Below are 22272 nucleotides of genomic sequence, written 5' to 3' on the forward strand. Positions count from 1 at the left end.
TACAGAGATCAGTGACAGGAATAAAATAACAAAAGAAAAGGTCCCAAGTCTGGTAACCAAAACCTGGGAGTACAGGATGGAGGGATAGCAAGTGGAGGTGAAACAAACATGCGACCATGAGGTCCAAGCATGGACAGGGGCAGATGCTGAAGCTGCCCAGCCCCTTGAGATCGCATTGGTCTTCTCTGGGTTGTCACTACAGGACCACGGCCCCCAATCTTCAATATAAGAGCTGGTACACTCTTGCACCGTCCCTGGAGCCCGTGACCAGATACTGGTTATCAGGGGACATGTCACAACACAGAACGTCGTAATACTCCTTTGTCTACGAAGAGAAAGGGATGGAATACATGATGATATTTGAATAGATAATGAAGGCTTGGCTTGGAGGCGGAGTCAGGGCCCAAAGCTGAAGGTGAGGACCGTGAGTTCAGAAGATCAGCCCTCAGTCCCCACCACTATAAAAGTTCATCCCAGAGGTACTTTCTAGCACTCCCTGGGATCCAACAAGGAGGATCTGAAGCCACAAGCTCCCAGTGTTTGGCTCTGTGAACCCCACTTCCATACCTGGAACAGCTTTTGCAGAGAAGGTGCCGCAAAGCACTGGACCGTCTCATTCCGCGTGGACACAAAATAGTTTCCTGAGGGGTAAAAATGGATAGAGAGGCCAGAAGCTGAGGCTGCATTCTAATGTCAGCTTGTCATCAGCTGGACGAGGGACAGGGCGACTCCTCCTCTGCCTCAGTTTCTTTGCCTATGGAACTCAGGCGTATGGTTCAATCTGTCCCCTTATCTGCTGCCGCCCTCCTACCACTCACGGGGAACATCGCTGAACTAAAGGACCACCATACAGGTGTCAGTCCAGGCCTTCCAGCTTCGCGCTGTGTAAGAAAGTTCCCCCTATGAAAGGGGGCAGCGGAGCAAGCAGGGACAGAAGACAGGATGCATATAGGAGCTGCGCGGCTTCTCACTCACCACAGGAGGCAAACTTGAGGTTGTGGTGCTGCGTGTATTTTTGTACTAGAGCCTTGAACTTCTCCCCCCGATGAGCATGTACGATTACGATGTCACTCATTTTCAAGCCCACTAACACCCATTCCTCACTAGGATCATGGCTAATGCTGAGGATCTGTTGAAAGAAGGTTACCAATCAAAGTTGATAATGCCATCATTCATGACACACCCTGATACTCAACACTTCACTCCTTACGCACCTCCAACCCCCCCAGCCCCTGGGGGTGCACTCAACCCTGAGGGTATCCAACCAGGCACCTCATTACGTAAATTGTGTTGCTGCAGCCTCTGATAGCTCCTCAGGTCCCAGGAATACAGTTTGGTATCTTCGCCACCTGTCCAGAACTTATGCCCTGTGATGTCCACACAGCGGGACCCATAGGAAGGGACTTCAAGTTTCCTGATGGGAAAGTAGCCCAGAAGTTCACAGACAGGTTTTAGTTCCTTGGAATTTGCAGAAAAAGCCCAGGTACCCTCTTCCGGCTACCAAGAGGAGAAGGTGGGGGTTTGTGTTCAAGCTCTACTTGGGGGGAACCCAAATGGTTCTGAAAAGAAGCTCTACCTGATCAAGATTTGGTTCTGCACATCCCAGATCTCCACAAATCCTTTGAAAGAAGCCAAGCAAATGTGGGCATCAGAGGAAAGGGCCAAAGAGTAGCACACAGGGCCCGACGAGGCCAGTTGGGCCTTGATTTGGGGTGTGGGCGCCAGGTCCCAGAGAGTCAGGGCCTGGGCCACACCCCCTGTGATCAGACTCTGCTCATCTGGGAAGAGCTTGCAGGTGAGGACACGGGTCCGAGGGTCCTATGGGAAGAACACGTGCTGTCACTGCACCTTGCAGCATTGAGGACAGAGGCCCTGCCTGCATTCCACAGGCCCCTCACCTGAAAGTTCAGCTGGGCCTGAGGCGCTTTGTCTGAGGCACACAGAGCACTCTCATCCCAAATCCTGATGTAGCCAGTGCCACACGTGTACACATGGTGTGGTGCACTGCTGATGGCAATGGCATTGACTTGCTTCCCATGCTGGAGTGTGCCAGCCCTCCAGAGGTTACATGGGGCCTTTGGCTTGACCACTACCTCATCTGGAACAGGAGGCTGGGGAGAGGACACAGCTGTTATCTATGGGGATAGCCTGTCCTTGCCCTCTAATTTCATAAGCATCAATCTCATGGCAGAGGCTAGTCCAGAAGTTGCCAGGTCACAGCTGTTATACAAGTGAGAAGTCAGAAGGTGTTATGGGTGTGCACAGACATATGACTTTTCCATTTGGGGGTGGGGGAGGAAGAGGGACACCTGAGTGTTGAAAGCATAATAGTATAAAATGACTGTGTTGTCAAATTGCTTTCTGCCTTCTAAGTATTTGTTTATACCCACACGTCAGTGCTATTCTCAGCTTTGGTCAGAAAAGGTTTTTTAATTGTTTTTTTTTTTTTTTTTTTTGTGGTGGGTGGTGGTCAATGCAGAGACTTATCACTGGTCAAAGTACTGCAAACAAGCGACTGTTGTTGAGTGCTCAACCTTATATGGTATATCCATACCTTCCCCTTCAGGACTCAAGGAACAATGGGGAAAGGGGGACAGAAAGAATGTACGAGCTAGAGGGTGGTGAGGAGTTCTGTGGAACTCTATCATCTAGATATGACATGGCCACTGCACTCATGAACTTACAGCAGCTTTGGTCACCCTAAAAAATCTGCTACAAGATAGGGCCAGCCAACACTGTAAGATGAGAGGGGTTCATGAGGCCATACTCTTCCTTGAGAAGCTAGTAGCAGCTAATGGTTGCTGTGGGAAGGGAAGTCATTTCTCCAGTGTTGTAGCCAATTGGGAAGAAGGGATTCACTGTGAGGGGGATGAGAGAGAGCAATAGGTGGTCTACTTGATTAAATTATGATATATGTGTACATAATTGTCAAAGTCCAAATTTAAAAGAAAGTATAGCAGTAAGATACTTACAATGGATTTGAGGAGTGAGGAGGCTTCATCAGTGAATAAGGATGAAAAGAGCTGACCTGCAAGGGAACAGCCACACAACCACCACTCATGGACAGTGTCCCAGCAATAGTCACAACATCAGGGAGAAAGCTGCTCTCTTGACACCAGGTCCTCGTCCCCTACCTGGAGTTCAGGTTGGGCCCCCCCCCCATCCTGCCCACACTGTCATATCCAGCACTTACCAGTAACCCTGGTCCCCATCAGGAACCTAGAACCAAGAGGAAAGAGAGAAGAGACAGGATATGAGATGCAGAGTTTCATGCAGGGATCCCCTCTCCCCAGAGCAGTGAACGACCTCCCTCATCTTGTTTGAGGGAGTCTTACTTTTGGTCAATGGCACTTTCTAGTTCTGTCTCTGAAAACCATGAAGCCTGGGGCCCAGATACATCCTGGGCATGGAAATCCCACTGCTTCTGGGTCATGTGGCTTGTCTCCTGGTAAATATGGTCATGCTGTATTGAGATCAGTGAGAGTGGCTGGGGTGTTCCATCCACAAGGTCCTGTTGGTGGTATGCTTGTTCCTCATGCTGAGAAGAACCAATGGAGCTTTCTGGCATGTTCTTTATCTCCTGAGTTTCATCACAATTCTTGAGTATCCTGACTGAGTCCTTTTCATTCTCACTCACACGACTCATGTTGTTGGCTCACTTGAGTGCCTGAACCTTCTGGCACTAGGATTCCACCAAACAGATCCTAGGTTCCCAGTTCATCCTGGTCCTCTGAAACATTAAAAAGAATAGAGGCAGAAACAGAGGTAAAACTGTGTGAGGTCTGTTCTGAAGGGCTTTAGTACTACTTTTAGTGTGAGACCTCAAAAGATTGTTTGCCAACTTTTAAAAATATTAAATATTTTTGTATTTATTTATTTTCAAGACAGAGAAAGAGTGAGGAAGAGGCGAGAGAGAGAAGAGAGAGAGAATATGGGTGTGCCAGGGCCTCCAGCCACTGCAAATGAACTCCAGATGCATGTACCACCTTGTGCAACTGGCTTATGTGGGTCCTAGGGTATCAAACCCAGGTCCTTAGGCTTGCAGGCAAATACCTTAACCACTGAGCAATCTCTCCAACCTACCAACTAACTTTTACATATGTGGACTTCTTTTGTAGTCAATAAAACCAAACTCACCTTCTATTCTGTATATACCCATTTCAAATGCAGGTTTATCACAATATAGCCACACCCTAAAGCAATGGGAAACCATGGGTGTCCTGTGCTCTAGAGTGGAAAGCACGAAGGAGCTCAACACCACGGCCTCAAATATAAGATGCTCTCTTTGGTGGGCCCAGAACTCATAATGCTGCATCTGGTGGCCTGGCAGTGATTCTATTCCTGCCCACTGAGATAAAAGTGAGGGGTCAACAGAATCATGCCTGCAAGACATGCAGTATTTTACAAGGCTAGAGGCAGATAACAATGGAAGACAGTGCTTTTAATTGGAGCCTGGGCCACAGACCAGAGCTCTGAGGGTTTAAGGCAGACCAAGGAAGATTCTGCTGCAGTCTGTACAATAGCTGGCTATAGAAAGGCTCTGGGCCTCTGTTAACAAAGTAAGCAAAAACATCAGGGACACAACACAGGTAGGCATGGGAAGGTGATCGGAATTCCCATTTAGGACAATGTTTAACTGACGGGGTCCAGCAGGCACTGGGCAGCTCAAATCCTGTTCTTTCTGGCTTCCTTTCCTGCCTGCTCATTAGAATGAGAAGAGCACTATCCTGTTCATCATAATTGCAAAGACACATTCCTTTGACCTAGCACTTCACTTTCAGGAAATTGCCATGTAAATACAATTGGGCATATCTGAAACTTGGGGTATTACAACATTGTTTGTGACAGCAGAAAACCCAAACAGCGACAGGAGAAGACTGGCAAGGTGGTAGCTGAGCCAAATAGTCAAATAGTGTGCACTGCTGATAAAAAATAATGACACATGTATTGACCCAGAAAATTCCAAGATATAACAGCAGGTGAGAGGAAGATGCAAAGTTCAGGACAATATACGTAATATAAACCTCTGTGTAAAAAAAAGAGAGATGGAAACAAATTTATCTTCATACAAGAAATTAAGAAGCATGGTTGTATTTGGGGGATATAAATTGGCAAATGTGAAAAAAGAATAGGGATTAGTCACAGTAAGACTTGGTATTGGTTTTGCGTGTTTATAAAAATTTCAAACTTTAAAAACTGTTGAGCTTGAAGTCTCTTTCTGAGCCAAATGATTTTTGGTCTTCCCCCACTAGATAGTCCTCAGGATTCTTAACTAGGTGTCTTGTTCCCCTAACTCATTTTCTCTGAGAGACATTAGGCTTCTTTTAACTAGGGACACCAGGGGGCTAGTGGGGATGAAGGTGTGGAGCTCAGGCACTCTGCACCTAGTGTGAAGAGGACCCCAAACAAGGGAGGGACCCATTGCTCAGGCCCCCTAATTAGGATGGATAAAGTTTAAAGTCAAGAACACTGTTTAACTAGGACTTCTGACTTCACTTAACCAGAATTTCACCCTAAAAATAAATAAACAAATAAGGCAAGACAAGACTTCCAGGAGAGAGTAGAAGAGCTAGTATCACAGAGCCCTCTTTCTGCTCTTGCCCAGGACTGAGAATTCTGCCCTCATAAATACCTTAGGGAATGAAACTCACCTCCAGAGGCAGGTGAAACCTAGAGATGGAAGAGTGAGCTAGTGAAGATACAGTCAGGCTTAAAAGGGCTTCCCTCCAGCTGAGGACCCGCCCTTCCATACCCATGTGCTGCTCAGAGCCTGCTATTTTCAAACATTAGGCTAAAAAAGATAGTGAGGCCGAAGGCCCAACCAGCACAAGTGTCTGGATCCTTGAATGCCTAGTCAACATCAGAGCTTGACCATACTCATGCTGAGTTCCTGCTGAGCCAATATTTCCATTCACATCTGAGTCTTGGGGGAACAAGATGGGAGTCCTCCCAAGAGCATGGAGGAGACAAGATAGAGTGAGGAACTGTGGCGGGAAAAGCCGTTCAATTGGGTTTCAGCTGCCCCATGGGAGGCAGTATTAGGATGAACAGGACCTGCTCTCTGAGTCCCACCTGCAGGTGAACTGCCTTTGCTCCTAAGACTCATGCTGATCTGAAGCCAATGTTGGTAAATTAAAGGAAGGAGAGGCACTTTCCTCTGCATCTCTGCTCTGGCCTACACATTCCTGGCTCTGTGCCTGACATCTTCTACTAGAGTTTCTCATGCTCCTGTGGCTACCTGGTCCAGCGGTCTGAAATTTGAGCACACATCAAAATCCTCCAGAGGGATTCATCAAGGTGCTGGGCTCACCTCCAGAAATCCTGATTCAGGAAATCAGGGTAGGTGCTGAGGCTGTTTTTTCCAACAAGGTGTCTGGAGATGGATGGGGATGAGGGTGGTGATTGAGATGACGGTGATGATGCAGATAAGTGGTAGTGATGGGGGCATGGTGATGTGACGGTGGTTACAGCACTGACGTTGGCCTGAGGACCATATCTGAGAAGCACTAAAACCCTTCAGTCTGCTAGTTCCTTTCTATAGGAGGGTGAAGGGTGAGGAAGCTGGACACGTCTCATCTCCTGCCAGCCCTCTCCTCTCACAAAACCACTCCTATTTTGGTTTCTTTCATCAATTCATTGGCTTCCTTCTTTGAAGCAGAAATCCTAAAATAGCTGTTTGGAGTGGAATCTTTTACTATTCCTTACCTCCCAATTGCAAAACTCTCTGTTTTTCCTTTCTTCCTCCCCTTGTCCCCAAAACTTTTGTGGCTGTTGCTGTTTGGATAATCCCCAGCTTTCTTAGCCTGATACTTAAGATCCATCCCCATCTGCTCTGCCCCCATGTCTGCCACACCTGACAGCAGTGTTCTGAACACATTTCCACTCTCGGGCTTTGCTCTGCTTGCCTCTCTTCTAGAACTACTGTTCCCTGCCACTCTCATATCAAATAGATATTCCCTTGTACTCTGGACCACACTTGGACCAGGGTCCAAAGACCAGAGACTTGGCTAACACCAGGCTGATGTTCTTGAGATGCTCCAATTAAGAGGCAGAGATGGGGGATTCTGTGGTCAGTACAGTCCCTGACAAAAAGAATTTCTAGAAGGGCCATGGGGTCTGGGTCATAAAGGGGTGCACTGTTTGAGTTATTACAGCACACACTGTCATAGCTACCTAGGATGGAAGTTTACTTGTATGTGTAATAATAAATCCACATACTGACACACAATCCATTTTTCTTTATTAAAACATAGTTAAACATATAAGGCTTGGAATTTTTTGAATTGTTTTTTAACTCATATGTTTTTTAACATATAAGGCTTGTCTTTTCTCTCCAATTTGGGACAATGAGAAATAATCAGGTAATCATAGTCTCACAGATTCTTGCCCACAGCAAGAATACAAAGCCTATAGGATGAAAAGAATTATTATTTGCATGTATATGTATGGGCAGGAAAGGGTCACTTGCCACTACAAAGGAATACCAGTCGCATGGGCTTTTTGCATCCAGCTATAAGTGGGTGCTGGGGAACTGACCTATGCTTGCAAGAGCTTTGCAAACACGCACTTTTAACCAGTAAACCAACTCCTCAGCCTTTAAAAATGTGTTTGGGAGAGCCTTATTGAGTCTTTAAGTATTTCGCCTATGCATCTTTTATCAGGAATGTGTGTGTATGTGTGTGCGTGCATGCACACATGTGTGCACATGTGCGTGTGACACATCTTGTAGCAATCTATGGCTTGCCTTTTTACTCCCTTAGTAGTGCCTTTAGATAAACATAAGTTCTTAATTTTAGTTGCATCCACTTCATATTTTCTTTTAAATTTCTTTTGTCCAAATTATATTTGAGAAAGGCTGGCTGATTTCAATATCCTGGGACTAGCGAACTCTTTTCTTCTTAAAGTGCTATTGTTTTATCTTTCACATTTACATCTTTGAATTTAGCTCTGTGGCAATACTAGAAAAGGTTATGGAGAATATGGGTTCCAGGATAAAAGTCTGGACCTCTTGGAAAGCAAAATGTCTGGTGCTAAGGATCCAAGACCTGCTTCTTTGACAGCATGTAAGCTTGTGCCTCGGTCTCCCCATCTGCAGATGGAGCTGACAGTGTATGCCCTCCTTAAAGCTAGGGAATGGAATCAGAGTTATGTTTTTGGAGGGAGACTTGGCTTGCTCTTCAGTGATGGATTAGGAGATGGAAAAAGACTCAAAGATTAACAAGAGCTTCAGTGCTGCCAGATTCCATGCAAATAAATGTTCAATTAAGGGCTTAGCATCTCCTGGGTGTGTTAGCAGAAGGAGGATTCTCCCCCATGATCAGTGAGTATAGGCCTGGAGGACAGGATTTCTGTCATAGTTCACTATTGTGATTACCCCACTAGGCTGAGGTACAGAGAGTTGAGGTAATTTGCTCATGGTCACATGGAAAGGAAGTGTGGCAAGGTAAAGCTTGAGATCACCTGGCCTCCATTTAGTTACAAAGCAGGGAAGGAGGCACAGAAAGAATGCAGACATTTCATTCCAGCAGCTTGGATGGAGAGGTTTCTGTGCACTCTGGGCAGGATGCTAGATTGCTAAGAACTACTGAACTGTCAGTGCTGAGAAGTTATGGAGTCAGGAAGAAAGGCCAGAATACTCACCTGGAACACTTACACACATTTAAACAGAAGGAAACTAGGAAGAGGAGAGTCTGAGGGGTTGGTACTTGAGGCAAGGAACATTAGTTGCCAAACTCAGGGACACATTAAGTTGCTTTAAAGATTACTGAATGAAGACTGATGGTCCTCTTGCTGTGCCTTAGTCCTGTCTGTGGATTAAGGGTTCCAGCTTGAGCCCAGGATATGCCATGGTTGATATTCAGGTGCAACCTGGTAACTGCTGGGGGGCACACCCAAAACTATTCGAATCAGGGTAGGTACAACAGCTTGGGGCAGAGAAAGTAAACTGGACCCATGTAATCCCTAAAAATGTCTGTGCAGGTTTGCCCCACCCTTCCACCCTGGTGGACAGTCAGCATGGCTTTATTGAGCCTTGCTGTGCCAGGCACTGGGGAGTCAAGGTTCAGCTTACAGAGACCCATATGGACTCCAGTTTTCTGGAAGAAACTAATGGTCCTTGAACTAGTCACTACACATCAGAGTGGAAAGGAACATGTTAGAGGAGGGAGACTCTATGAGGGACTGTGGGAAGACAGAGGACACATAACTTAGAAGTGAAAAGTCACAGGAAGCAAGTGAGGTCTGAGACACAGAGGATGGGTGGACCATATCAGGGAAGTAGAGTGGAGGAGAGGATAAGACAGTGTTCTAGGCAGACAGAATAGCAGGTGCAAAGGTTTGTAGGAAAAAAGCAATTTAGCAATTTGGAAAATTTGTTAGGGACTAGAGTATAGAGGCTGTATGCTGTGGGAGCAGGGAGAACAGGGATATGTGTTCTTCCCTAGAGAGAATTAGGAACAACAAGGGGTCTAAGCTGAGGGAGTTCTAACCTGACTTGCATTTTAGGAGGACATGGCCTGTGTTCAGCAGATAGACTAGGGAAGGGGGCAAAACTGGAAGCTGGGGATCAGCCAAAAAATGGGTAGCACTGCCAGTCATTGGGGAAACATACATGAAAACCACAATGAGAAACAACCTTGTGCTCACTAGGGTGGCTATAACAACAACCAAACCCACAGAAAAATAGCATGCTGGGAAGAATGTGGATAAGTTGGGGTTATTGGGATTCTTATACATTGATTGACTGGTGGTAGTCACTGAGAAAACAACCTAACAGTTCCTCAAAAAAAAAAAAAAATTTAAACAAAGACTTACTATAACACTTAGTAATTCCACTCTCAGGTACTGTATTTGAGTATGACCCCCACAGGCTCATGTGTTTGAATATTTGGTCCCCAGATACTATATGGAAGGTACTGAAACCTTTAAGAGGTGAAGTCTTGCTGAAGGAAATAGATCACTGGGAATTGGCTTTGAGGTTTTATAGCCTGACCCCATTTCTATTTTTGTTGTTGTTGTTCAAATTTTGTACATTATTTATTTATTTGAGAGAGAGAGAAAAGAATGGGCAGGCCAGGGCTTCCAGCTGCTGCAAATGAACTCCAGATGTGTGTGCCCCCTTGTGCAGCTGTCTAACATAGGTCCTGGGGAATCGAGCCTTGAACTGGGGTCCTTAGGCTTCACAGGCAGGCGTTTAACCACTAAGCAATCTCTCCATTCCCAGCCTGACCCCCATTTCTGTTCACCTTCTATCTAATTTCTGACTTTAATATGACAAGCCAGTCTGCCATTTCTTTCCCTTCATGAAACTTCCCCTAAAACCCTAAGCCATATCGAATCCTTTCCTTCCTTGTATTGGTTCTGTTCAGGTAGTTATTCACAGCAACAAAAAATTAACTCAGGCATATACTCAAAAGAAATAAATGTGGGCTCTCAAGCAGATTGAACACCAATGTTCCTAACAACTGAAGGGCAAAAACTACTCAGGTGTCCATCAGTGGATGAACAAATCAGCAGGATGTCCTATCCATACATGGAATACTACTCAGCTACAAAAAGGATGAAGTTCTAATATATGCTACAACATGTATGAGCCATGAAAAATAGGCTAAGTAGAAGAACTGAGAAACAAAAGTCCACATATTGCATGCTTCCATTTGCATGAAACAGCCAGAAGAGAACAATCTCATAAAGCATAGCAGTGGTTGCCGGAGGACAGGAGCACAGGGTTGTGGTTCCTCTAGAGGTGATGAAAAAGTTCTGAAACTAGATAGAGATGGCTGCTCAACACTGAATGTACTCAATGTTACCAAACTGTATCCTTTATAGTAGTTACAATGGTAGATTTCATGTTATGTATTGAGAGGATCAAATTTGCTTCAGTTTACAGCTGTTTCTGCTTAGATGCAAGGCCTCCCTATTATAAGGGAATAGCCATCCTTGGGCATTACACCAGCTCTGAGGATAATGGGGCCTGCTGCTGGCACCATCTGGACATCGGGAGGTTAACTTTGGAACTGGTTGAAGGGAATGGAGCCTGCATTACAGAGGGACATAAACCTGTCCCCCATACTCATAGATACCTATGTCACACCACCCAAAACCCCCCAAATCAGGAAATGAACCTCATCCCTCTAGATGACACCTGGTGGGCCTGCTCTACTGGGTTGACTCCTTGTGTTCATATTTTAACTCTCAACTACACCAGTGGATTCTGTGTGCTGGTACTGCTAACTCCTAAGATCCTTTATTATTCAGGTAAAGACATGGAGACTCGACTCTCCCCTCTCCTGACCAGAAGATCAAAATAGGTGGCAGTTGCTGCAGTTCTAGTCCCCACCCTGCTAGGACTCAGCATTGCCGGAGCCACCAGAGTGGGCACCTCAGCCCTAGTTCTCCAAGACAAAAGTTACAAGGCCCTAAGCCTACCAATAGATCCTGGTCTATCCAAGCTAGAAAAGTCCATCTCGCATCTTGAGACTTCCTTATCTTCACTAGCAAAAGTTACCCTTCAGAACAGGCATGGACTAGACCTCCTATTCCTCCAGTGAGGTGGACTATGTCTAGCCCCAGGAGAACAATGCTGTGTTTATGCTAACAATTCTGGAATCATTAAAGAATCAATGGCTCTAATATGGAAAAGATTACAAGATAGAGAAAAAGAGAGGCAAAACTATGAAAACTGGTATAAAACCTTATTTAATTGGTCCCCTTGGCTCACTACCCTCCTTGCAGTGGTGGCAGGGCCCCAGATACTGTTGCTACTCACCCTCATTTGTGGGCCCTATATCCTTAATGCTCTCATAATGTTTGTCAAAGAATGCATGTCTACCGTTCAGCTTATGGTATTAAAGTCCCAATACCAACCCCTAGGCCCCTCTCAAGGATTTGAGATGGAACCTGTCTCCAGGGGAAGGGGGAATGAGAGGATCAAATTTGCTCCAGCTTATAGCTAGGCCTAAGTTTCAGTTTCCTGGAGAGGCAGGCAAGACTTCTGGCGAAACCCATGAGCAAAGGGCTGTTAATCAACAGTGACGCTGACATGTGGCTGGGGAAGATAGGCACCCAGGGGCCTGATTCAGTTCCTGCAATACCTCTGGACTAGGACCAAAAACAGACTTGCCAGAGATAGTAGGTTCCAAGGCTGAGTCAGTTCCTACAAAGTCTCTAAAACATGTCTAAACATGTCCAAGGATGGTAAAATCTGGGCCACAGCCAATCAAAGGTGACAAAGGTAACTGCTGCTTGCTTAGCCAATCACATTAGAAGATGACCTAACCCTCTGAGAGTTCCCCCAGCTGTGCTTAAAAGGGGCCTGCTGCTCCTCTCAGGGTCACCATTTTGTATGAATGGTTGACCCCCCCCCACACACATGCTGGCAGATTCTACAGAATAAATGCTCTTTGCTTTTACATACAATTCGAGTCCGGGGTCTTTCTTCAGTGATTCTTGGACCGTTACAGTGTATTTTGCAAGAAAAAAAAATAGCCTAAGTAGGCAATGGCCATCAGTTAGAGACCCTTCATGTTCTAATAGCATTGTTTTGTTTTGTTTTTTTCCCTCTTCATCCAGAAAACTATAGGCATTTTAGCCTGCTGCTCTAGAAGGGCCAGTCAACTTCACATGGCCCTGCCCAGGGCATACTGTCAAATGGGTGGGGAACCCAGGAACTGGTGGATCAACACCCAGGCCCTTTGAGGTGAGGAGAGAACCGCTAGCACCAGCCCGAAGACCTTTATTTAGGTCTGTTGCCCTGTGGTGGGCAATGGCAGAAAAGCCCATTTCTAATGTCTACCCATAGGGCACTTCTGCCCTGGCCTCCTTTATAGCTGAGCTCAGGGTATTTTCCCCACTCTGGAAATGACTCTTTCGGCACAGTGATCTGAGGGATTCACCTGGACACTTGGTGAAAATACATAAGCGATAATATCCTCTGGCACAAAACACCTCCTTTCCTAACTCACTGGCACAACATGCTCCAGGGCACCCCACAGCCCACGGGCTGTCAGGATGGGCTGGTGCCTACGGCTGGCTCAAGCTCACAGTGATCCTCCTAACTCAGCCTCCCGAGGGCTGGGATGGCAGGCAAACGCTGCCGCCACCACCACGCCCGGCTTTAACCTAAGCCCCCTGCGCTCCCATTCTCAGGGGACGGGGACCAGGCGCCCACCTCCTCGCCCACCCTCCACCTGAGATCTCATCGCCCGGGAGGGGCCCGTGTTCTCTCAAGAGATGGTGCGCCCCAGCCCGCTGGCCTTTGCACGGCAGCCCTCCTCTGCAGATGCAGTCATCTTTCAAGTCCAGCCTGGGCCACCCTGGGGACATGTTCCAAACCAAGGGCTCAGTCCCAACAGCCCGAAGGTCCTGGCTGCTGATAAAGGCTTTCCCCTCAAAATTAGAACAGAAAGAGGCTCCGTGTGCTGTGGCATTAGGGGAGACCCGGCGGGGTGGCTGACTTGCCCTCCCCAGCTGGAAGGTTGCAATGGGGGGACCCCCCGCCCCCACGTACAAAGCCTCCCTCCCCAGACAGAGCCTCGGGCGCCAGGCCCAGACCGCGGGGTCAAAGGCCGCAATATGGCGCCTTCGGTGCAGCCCGGGCTCCGCCACGCCAGCTCGCCGGGGCCGGCATCCCAAGCCGGCTGCTGCCTGTCGGCTCGGGGTAGTGGGCCAGCCCCGGGAGGCGTTGGGATGGGCGGAGACCCGCAGACGTGCGGGGGTGGAGGGGGCGCGTCAGCCGCAAGACAGCTTCTTACCCTTCCAGGGGAGGGCTGCACGGGGTCCCTGAGCCTGGAAAGAGGTCACCTCACGAGACTCGGTGAGCTGTGCAGTCAGGGAAGGTTTCCTGGAGGCTGGCTTTGCACTGTGGGTGGGTGGGATTTCTGTAACCAATAGGGGTGGGAGGCACACTTCGGGGAAACAAGGCAGCCTTTTGGTATGTGCCCCCGCCTCCAAGGCAATGGAACATCAAGATAGAGCCGGAGGGCGCTGGAAAGATCGCTTACTGGTTAAAGCCAAAGGACCCAGGCTCAATTCCCCAGGACCCACGAAAGCCACATGCACAAGGTGGCCATGCACTTGGACTTACTTAGCAGGGACTGCCCTGGAGTACCCATTCGCTCGCTTGCTCTCGCTCTCGCGCATGCTCTCTCTCTCTCATGCTCTCTCTCTCTCTCCGTCTCTCAAACAAAAAGCTTTGTTTTCTGTTTTGTTTTGTTTTGTTTTGTTTTGTTTTGTTTCAAGATGGAGCAAGAGGGAGCTATGGCCCCAGAGGCTGAAAGGCTGGGCAATGATTCCAGCCCACCCAGTTGGCACAGAACGTGGGCGGGAGCCCCATAAGCCTTGTAAGTTGGTGAATGATCTGGGAACCACTAGGTCTGTAATGTATGGGAGCCAAGAACTAGAGGTTCAGTGACCTTGCTTGTCTCCATGGGCCGCATGGCCCCCACCCCGGAAAAGGTGAAGGTTGCCTCATCTCAGGTGACCCAGTTCTTGGCCAAGTGGAAGGGGCCAGCTAACACACCGTAATAAAATAGAGTGTGTATAAAGGGGAAAGACATCTTCAGCTCTTGGTCAGGCCAGAGAAAAACACAGTGAAGTCATGGTCTGGAGGGAGGGAAGACTTCAGAGGCAGAGGCCAGGAGCCTACAGCCACTTTTCAGAATTCCCCATGCCATCATACAGGAAAACTGTGCCCAGGACATATGGAGAGCCCATGGACCCTTCAAGTCTGACACAAATGAGCATTCACCAGGCTCTCAGCTGACCCCACCCACAGGTGCCCTAGGGCAGCCATGTTTGCCCCTAAGTGTCTGGCCTCTCCAGACCCAGACAGGTAGGCTCAGGTGTTCTGGGAAGGGTACAGGTTGGGGTGGTAGGTCACACTGCACCCTAGGGACACTGGTTGAGACTGAAGGAGAAAGACACTTAATCCACACCCACCTGGACCCAGGCTTCTAGCTGAAAAAATGCTTTTGTGTGGGAACAGACGTCTCAGGGGCTGAGGATCCAGCAACTGGGGCTAGGGCAGTGAAGCCAAAGCCTCAGGATATTGGGTCTTCCAGGTGGTAGGCCTTATGGCATCATGAAGCATGGAGGGATTTAAGTGCCTTCTTCACAAGACTGATCTTTAGGGTCTGAGCAAATAGCTCTGCCCTGGACAGTAATAAACCTATAAGAAGAGAAATACAGCAGGGACCATCAAAATGAGACCTTTCAGAGCCCCAGACTCTTAACAAATGTGAAATCTTAGCTATTAGGTGGGGCCCAATCACAGTATGGAATATAAGAAAGTTCTGTAACTCACCAGATAGTCCTGTGTGCTACTAAGTATCAGTATTACTTTACTTTGGATTGACTCAAAGTTCTCTTGCCACTACCCCATAAATCTTTATAACAGATGGAGATTAATGGATTACCTGAATTATGATGGGGTCCCAGTACCTGGGGCTTGCTTCCAAACACCCTTCCTGATTCTTACCTGCATGGACCTGTTGCAGAAAAGGGCCCTTGAGATAGATGAGAGGGAAGAGCATCTTCAAGCAAGTCCTGATACCAGAGGCCCTGAGAAGGCCCTCAGTGTTGGTGACAGGAGATCCAGTTAGACCCACCATCTCCCACAGCCCCCACCTCATCCAGCCCACAATGGAGAATCTGGGTGATTCTACACAACTCTGTCTCAGAGTGCTTGTGGCTTCCCCAAAAGTGGACATAACTTGAGACAGAGGTGGTATGTGTCCAGACATGGAGGAAGGGGCAATAGTGGTGAAACATGGCTCCTTCACTAGAGACAGTCCTAGTAACAAAAGCCAGTTGTCTGTCTTGAGCTGGGTTAACCTATAGCTGTGTCTCTGAGGCTGGGCAGCTCCCATTACCTTGGGATCTTGGGTCAGTATGGCAAAGGCAAAAGGCAGAGCCTTAACCAAGCACTATGGACAAGCCTGGGTGCTGAAGGCTCCAAAGTAGCAGAGAACTAGTGGGAAAAGATATGCAGGCATGTGCATGGGATGACATACAACTTTACCTGTGTCTGAAACCAAAATGGCTACAAACCAGATTGAGTATCCTCTCCTGAGCTATGTCTGCAGCCTCAGAAGACAAGAGGCCGATGGAACTTGGTATCTATCCTCTATCCTGTCAAAATTGTCTATTCCATTTACCAGAAGTGGAAGGATTAGAGGACATGGTACCTCAGGCCACAGATCAGAGAAAGGGTTGATGAGAAAAGGCACCTAACTTCTAACAAAGCCATGTCTAGATCTGGAACAAACACTTGGTCAGTGTTCAGACTGAGTGGGCCATGAGCAATTTCTATGAGCTCCACAAGTGTGTCCTAACCCACTACCATAGCATCTATGCATACAGGTTACTCTACCACCCAGCAGGGAAAGTTTCCCAATATCCACCTATGCCTCCTTTGGGGTCTCAGAAAGATAGACTACTTGGTGGTGTCAGCCCCTGGCCATCTCAAAGGCTGCTGTGCACAGATCCATAGGGACTGAGGAGGAGAGACAAGTTAACAGGGAGAACAGAAGGTGAGATCAGGTGGGGAAGATGGGAGCAGGTAAGCCACATTGTAGAGGAGGGGTTTCCTAATGAGGCCCCTATGCCACTGCTCTGGGAACTCAGAAGAGAGTGATAACCCTGGTCATCCAGCCTCTTCAGAAGAAGGGTTTGTCTTCTATTTTTGAAATTTTTATTTATTTTTAATTTGAATGAGAGAAAGAGGAAGAGAGAGAGAGTGGGTATGCCAGGGCCTCCAGCCACCTTGAACAAACACCAGACGCATGTGCCACCTTGTGCATCTGGCTTACATAGGTACTGGGAAATCAAACCTGGGTCCTAGGCTTCTCAGGCAAGTGCCTTAACTGCTAAGCATCTCTCCAGCCCCCTCTGAAGACACATTCTTGCGGACAGCAGACTGCTACAATCTGCTTTCATAGCTGAGGCCATGAGGAACCTGTTCAGCACCTCCCAGGTAGTGTTGGTGATGTATAACTTGGGGTGTTTGACATTGGAGTCCAGGCTCCTGAGCCAGAGTAGGCTCCCTAGTGAAGTGAGGATGATCATCCTGACCTTGTCAGGCCTATGTCACAAGGTGCTGTGACATTCAAACACAGGTAGATTGGAAAGGCTCTGCTCTCCTCCTTGCAGGGCCCGACTGTGACTTCAGGAGGCCAGTGCTGTATCAGTACCCTTCAGATGGTTCCAGGGCCCACCTACTCATTGGGGGCCCTGTGTAGCACTTTTCTCTTCATGTGACTGGCAGCCCATGCTCGGGCCTTGATACTGTACAATACAGTGTAATAGCATGTAGAGTTTATAGGACCTGGCCTGGTCTTTCCTCCTTGTGTCTATTGACAGGCCTCAGGAATATCCTCTAGAGAGTCAAATTTGGACTATATTAAGGTGGTTGGCAGACCTATGGATATGGGAGAAGTAGGGTCCTCCCTTAGCTCTGCCTCATATCCATAGCTATGTGCTTCTCTTGGGGTTATATCATCTAAGCACCCCCAACCCTGCTCCTAACTCAATCTCATCATGTGTGACCAGATTCTGAGTGGGAGACGCAGGTATGTAAGGGATGAAGAGGAAAGGAGGGAGGAAATGAGAGAAATGGGCAGGAGAGGATGGGGGGCGCTGCTGGAAGCAAGGCCTGGGAAGGAGAGGAAAGGCTGCCTCTGGTGGAGGTGCCTGCTCTATGCCCAAAGCCTGTGGGCGTCTGCATTGGGCAGGCGCTGCAGCTGTGTGGGTGTCTGTGGGGGCAGTGCACATCCACAGGTTGTTTGTACAGGTGTGTGAGGACAGGATGAGTGTGTGGTACACAGCTATATATGTGAACTGTGGGCGTAACAAAATACACAGGGACATGCCTTCCCTGTTGATCATGCTTGTCCGCAGCCCTGCCCAAGGGAGGAGGTTGTGTTCTGTGGGTGTGGAGGTACCCTGCTCTGTTTGGGTTGTCTCCTGAGAAAGAGACTGGTTTCCTTGGTAGCTCTGGATTGAGGAGGGGGGAGAAGCAGCCTTGCACCTGGACGAAAAGTACAAGCACTGTATGTGATCATTGTAGAAATGCTCTTCTAAGCTGCCCATTCTCATCATGTGGGTGGGTATGGGTCCAGGAAGGCACCAGGGGGGGGCCAGGTGTCCCTAGCTCCTGGTAAGAGCAGGGATCTTCATGACACTCCTAGAAGGAGTCTCAGGGACTCCTCACCCCACATTGTGGGGGGGGGGGTCAGAGGTCAATTCACAAATCTATCCCTCTCCATTGACTACTGCAGCTGCCAAAGCTTCAACTCTCAACTGTTCCTGTAGGCTTGGGTCCAACCCTCAGCACCTGGCTCGGTCTTTCTCTGGTGTAAGATCTTGTCTCAAAAAGCCCATTTCATTTAAATAGGCTACCAATGACACGTTCCATACACATGCCATGAAAGTTCTACTTTGGTCTTAGCCAAAAGGCTGAGAAGTGATACCATGCAAATTCTAACAATGGGGGTAGCATGAATTCCTCTGGAGACCACATCCTAACAAAAGAACCTCTTAAGAATTCTGCTTGCCCTCGCTTCCTCCTGCACAAAGGAGTTTGCAGGACGTGATGTTATGCTTACCAGTATGTGCGTTCTACCACTGCTAACAAAGGCGCAGTCTAAAAAGCTCATTAGACACTGCATCTCATAATTCTTCTGGTCTTTCAGCTCTTCTCAGTGGAATCTCTTTACAAAGTGCATTTACTTCGGCCTTGTAAGCAAGAATTTCTAGGAGTGACTCATAAAATCAACTGGGCCACGGAAGGTCAGGTGGCTTTTTCCACTGTTCTCTTCCCTGTAGAGACAGTTCCAGGTTTCCATGACCTGCTGAGCAATATTTTACTGGAGCTTGGCCCTAGTCAGATCTATACTCCTCTCAATTCAAAAACATTGAGGACTGTTTAGCCTAGCTGATCATCAAGTTTCAAAATATTTCCTAGCAATTCTGGCTTTTGAGTACTATCCGTTTTCCTTCACCCTCAGGTTCAATTAAGGAGCAGGTATCCCACTAGAATTGAATGTGTTATTTTCAAACCCTCTGATATTGTTAAAACCCTTTCTTAGACTGATCTGTTTGGATTCCAGTGGCCTCACACAATGGCGTTGAACATTTTATCTTTGTTGAGAAATTTCAGCAATTTTGTGATTAGACAGTTGTATACCTTAAAGTGGTCAAAATGATCAATTTCATGTCTATTTTACCACAATTTTGAGTAATAAAAAACTATTTGCAAATGTTTGTGCAAGCATGTGTGTGGCAGGTGGGCAATGCCAGGACCTGTTGACACTTCAAACAAACACTAGACACACCACTTTTCTGGTCTAGCTTACATTGGTGGCTTGGGAATAAAACCTGGGCCAGCAGGCTTTAGAAAACAAGCACCTTTAACTGTTAAGCCATCTCCACAGCCCTTACCACAATTCTTAAATAAAGATGTTTCAGAAAGAATTGCAACTATGTGAGAGAAAAACACTGAAACTCTGCATTTCTCAATATTTATGTCAGTGTTCATGGATTTTTTGATAGCTTTCATTTTGCTAGGGCTTCAGTTCATACTAACATTGAACAACAATAAAAAGGGGGAGGGCAGAGTATGTGAACCAATAGAATTCTGTCCATGGCATAGTTAAGAAACATATTTGAGGCCGGGTGTGGTAGCACACACCTTTAATCTCAGCACCTGGGAGGCAGAGGTAGGACTATGGCCATGAATTTGTGGCCACCCTGAGACAACACAGTGAATTCCAGGTCAGCCTGAGCTAGAGTGAACCCTACCTAAAAATAAAAAATAAAAAGGTATTTGGTCTTTCTCTCCAGTTCCTATACAAGAGCTTATAAAATCCCTTAGGGGCTGGAGCAAAAACTCAGTCAGTAAAGTGCTTGGATCCCCAGAATCCATGTAAAAATGCTCGATGTGGCAAGGTGTGCTTGTAATTCCAGCACTGGGAGGCAGACAGGAGGATTCCTGGGACCTCTTGGTCAGGGAGTCTGTCCTAATTGGTGAGCTCCAAGATAATGAAAAATTCTGTATCAAAAAAGGTGGATGGAGCGTGGTGGCGCACGCCTTTAATCCCAGCACTAGGGAGGCAGAGGTAGGAGTATCGCCGTAAGTCTGAGGCCACCCTGAGACTACCTGGTGAATTCCAGGTCAGAGTGAGCCAGAGTGAGACCCTACCTTGGAAAAACAAAAGAAAAGGTGGATGGGAGCTAGGAAAATGGCTTGGCGATTAAGGCACTTGCTTGAAAAGCCTAAGGATCCATGTTCTACTTTCCAAATCCCAGTAAACCAGACATACAAAGGTGAGGCAAGCATAAGGTAACACATGCCCACTAGGCACAAGCGTCTGGAGTTTGATTGCAATGGCTGAGGCCCTGGCACACCAATTCTCTCTCCCCCTCTCTAAAATAAAAATAATAGTAATTTTAAAAGGTGAATGGCACCCGAGAGGAACAAAACTTATACCATGACTGTGTTCTCTGGACTCCCATTACATGTATGCATACATGTGCACTCACATGCATACATAATCATTAAAAAGTTTCCTAGGAATTTCCTGAGTGATGAAGAGAATCTTTTGTTGGGGCTGGACAAGAGCTCAACAGGTAAAGGTGCTTGCTTGCAAAGCCTCCTGGCCCAGGTTTTATTCTCAAGCCACCCACCTAAGCTAAAAAGTGGCACTACTGTCTAGTGTTTCTGTGCAAGCAAAAGGCCCCAGCATGCCCACACATACACACATGCAAGCAAAGAAAAATTAAAGAATCTTTTATTATTCTTAAACTCCTTTCAATCACTCCTTATGTTAATAAGGTGACTCGTGTTGAACCTCTAGCTAACTTCAGGATTGAAGCTGGTTGCCAAAGGAGCCAAGTGCATGTTTAGAGGGTTTGAACTTTGAGCACTCCCTGCTGATTTCAGGGAAGGAGAGGCTTATTTATCAACATCTAATCACTTAATCATGGATACCTAACAGGATCCATACAACTCCTAAGTAGTGGGGTTCAGGGAACTGCTGGGGTGCCAGCAAACCACATGAGAGTTGCAAAATCTCTTGCATGTGGGACCCCTGTGGATCTTGGTCTCAGCATCTCTTGACCTGGCTATTCATGAATTTATGTCCTTTAAGCTACTTTACAATAACTGGTAATTATTGAACTGAGGAAGGACCAATTAGAGGCAAATCAGAGATGTGTGTAATGTGGGACTCATTACTTGTGACTGCTGTCTGAAGCAGGGGAAAGTCTTGTGAGACAGCCCTTCACCTGTGGGATATTTATTCTGGGGAGTGTCACAATTGAGATAAACTGTAGGACAACTACCTTTTGGTCTGCAGGTAATTGGTGCAGAAACACACACACTTGGTAGCAAAGTTGTTTTGAGTAGTGTTTTCCTTTACTGCCCTTAACAGTAATGACACAGGAAAACCAAACCAAACCTGCTGTTCAGTTTCATGACAGCTCATGTTCCTACTAGTTGCTCTGAGATTCTTTTGGGGGGGAGGCGGAAGATTTTCAAGGTAGGGTGTCACTCTAGCCCAGGCTGACCTGGAATTCACTATGGAGTCTCAGGGTGGTCTCAAACTCACAGCAGTCCTCCTACCTCTGCCTCCCAAGTAAGTGCTGGGATTAAAGGTGTGCGCCACCATGCCCGGCTTTGCTCAGATTTTGAATGGGTTAGGAGATTTTCTTCTCAAGAGTATCCTAAGAATTCGAACGTCTTCGCAGAGCCTTGAAAAGCACTAGGAGTGGAACTCCAAGGCAGACACCTTCCTTTAGGATACAAAGAACCATGTTTGTATTAGAGCCCAGTTATTATAAAAGGGAACCCTCTGACATGTACTTTGTTGAATAGGTTTCATAATTACCTAACAGGTATCTAGAGTAAGTCATTGAGGGCTGTATAGCATTATGTATGGGGAGGCCATATATATATATGTATATATATATAAAACATAATATTTTTAGACAACTTCATTTTTACTCCTTAGGGTACTATTTTAGGTCATTTTATGGTTTTCAAAGCTACATGTGTCATTTACTATTTTTTTTAAACTTATCTTTTTGCTAAAGACTCTGTATACTAGACATTACATCTTCATAGCACAAATTTTACAAAGATATTTGCATTTTTTGTGTTTTACTTTAATGTTAAAACCTTATTTTGGGTTATTTAAAATAAGAGAAATATTTATTGTCAAGTAATTTGTTAACATTTTCCTTATTGTTGGTTTCTACCTTGGATCTGACACAATG

General features: G+C 46.8%; 1 protein-coding gene across 3 annotated transcripts in view; it reads right to left on the bottom strand.

Annotated features, from left to right (window-relative positions):
- The window catches only part of Tle7 (TLE family member 7), a 27647-nt gene continuing 5375 nt past the window's right edge, over positions 1 to 22272 (bottom strand). For 2 of the 3 annotated variants that reach the window (XM_045155347.1, XM_045155355.1), the window contains 9 exons: positions 3336 to 3730; positions 3194 to 3219; positions 2973 to 3028; positions 1899 to 2111; positions 1577 to 1818; positions 1273 to 1414; positions 976 to 1129; positions 568 to 641; positions 1 to 325 (listed from right to left, as the gene is read on the bottom strand). In XM_045155347.1, the coding sequence (XP_045011282.1) occupies positions 221 to 325; positions 568 to 641; positions 976 to 1129; positions 1273 to 1414; positions 1577 to 1818; positions 1899 to 2111; positions 2973 to 3028; positions 3194 to 3219; positions 3336 to 3646 (1323 nt within the window). In that variant the 5' untranslated portion in view covers positions 3647 to 3730 and the 3' untranslated portion in view covers positions 1 to 220. Of the gene's footprint in view, positions 326 to 567; positions 642 to 975; positions 1130 to 1272; positions 1415 to 1576; positions 1819 to 1898; positions 2112 to 2972; positions 3029 to 3193; positions 3220 to 3335; positions 3731 to 14937; positions 15167 to 22272 lie in introns of all 3 variants that reach the window. The other variant, XM_045155339.1, reaches the window with a different exon arrangement.

This window comes from Jaculus jaculus, chromosome 1 (assembly GCF_020740685.1).
Source record: "Jaculus jaculus isolate mJacJac1 chromosome 1, mJacJac1.mat.Y.cur, whole genome shotgun sequence".
NCBI lineage: Eukaryota > Metazoa > Chordata > Mammalia > Rodentia > Dipodidae > Jaculus > Jaculus jaculus.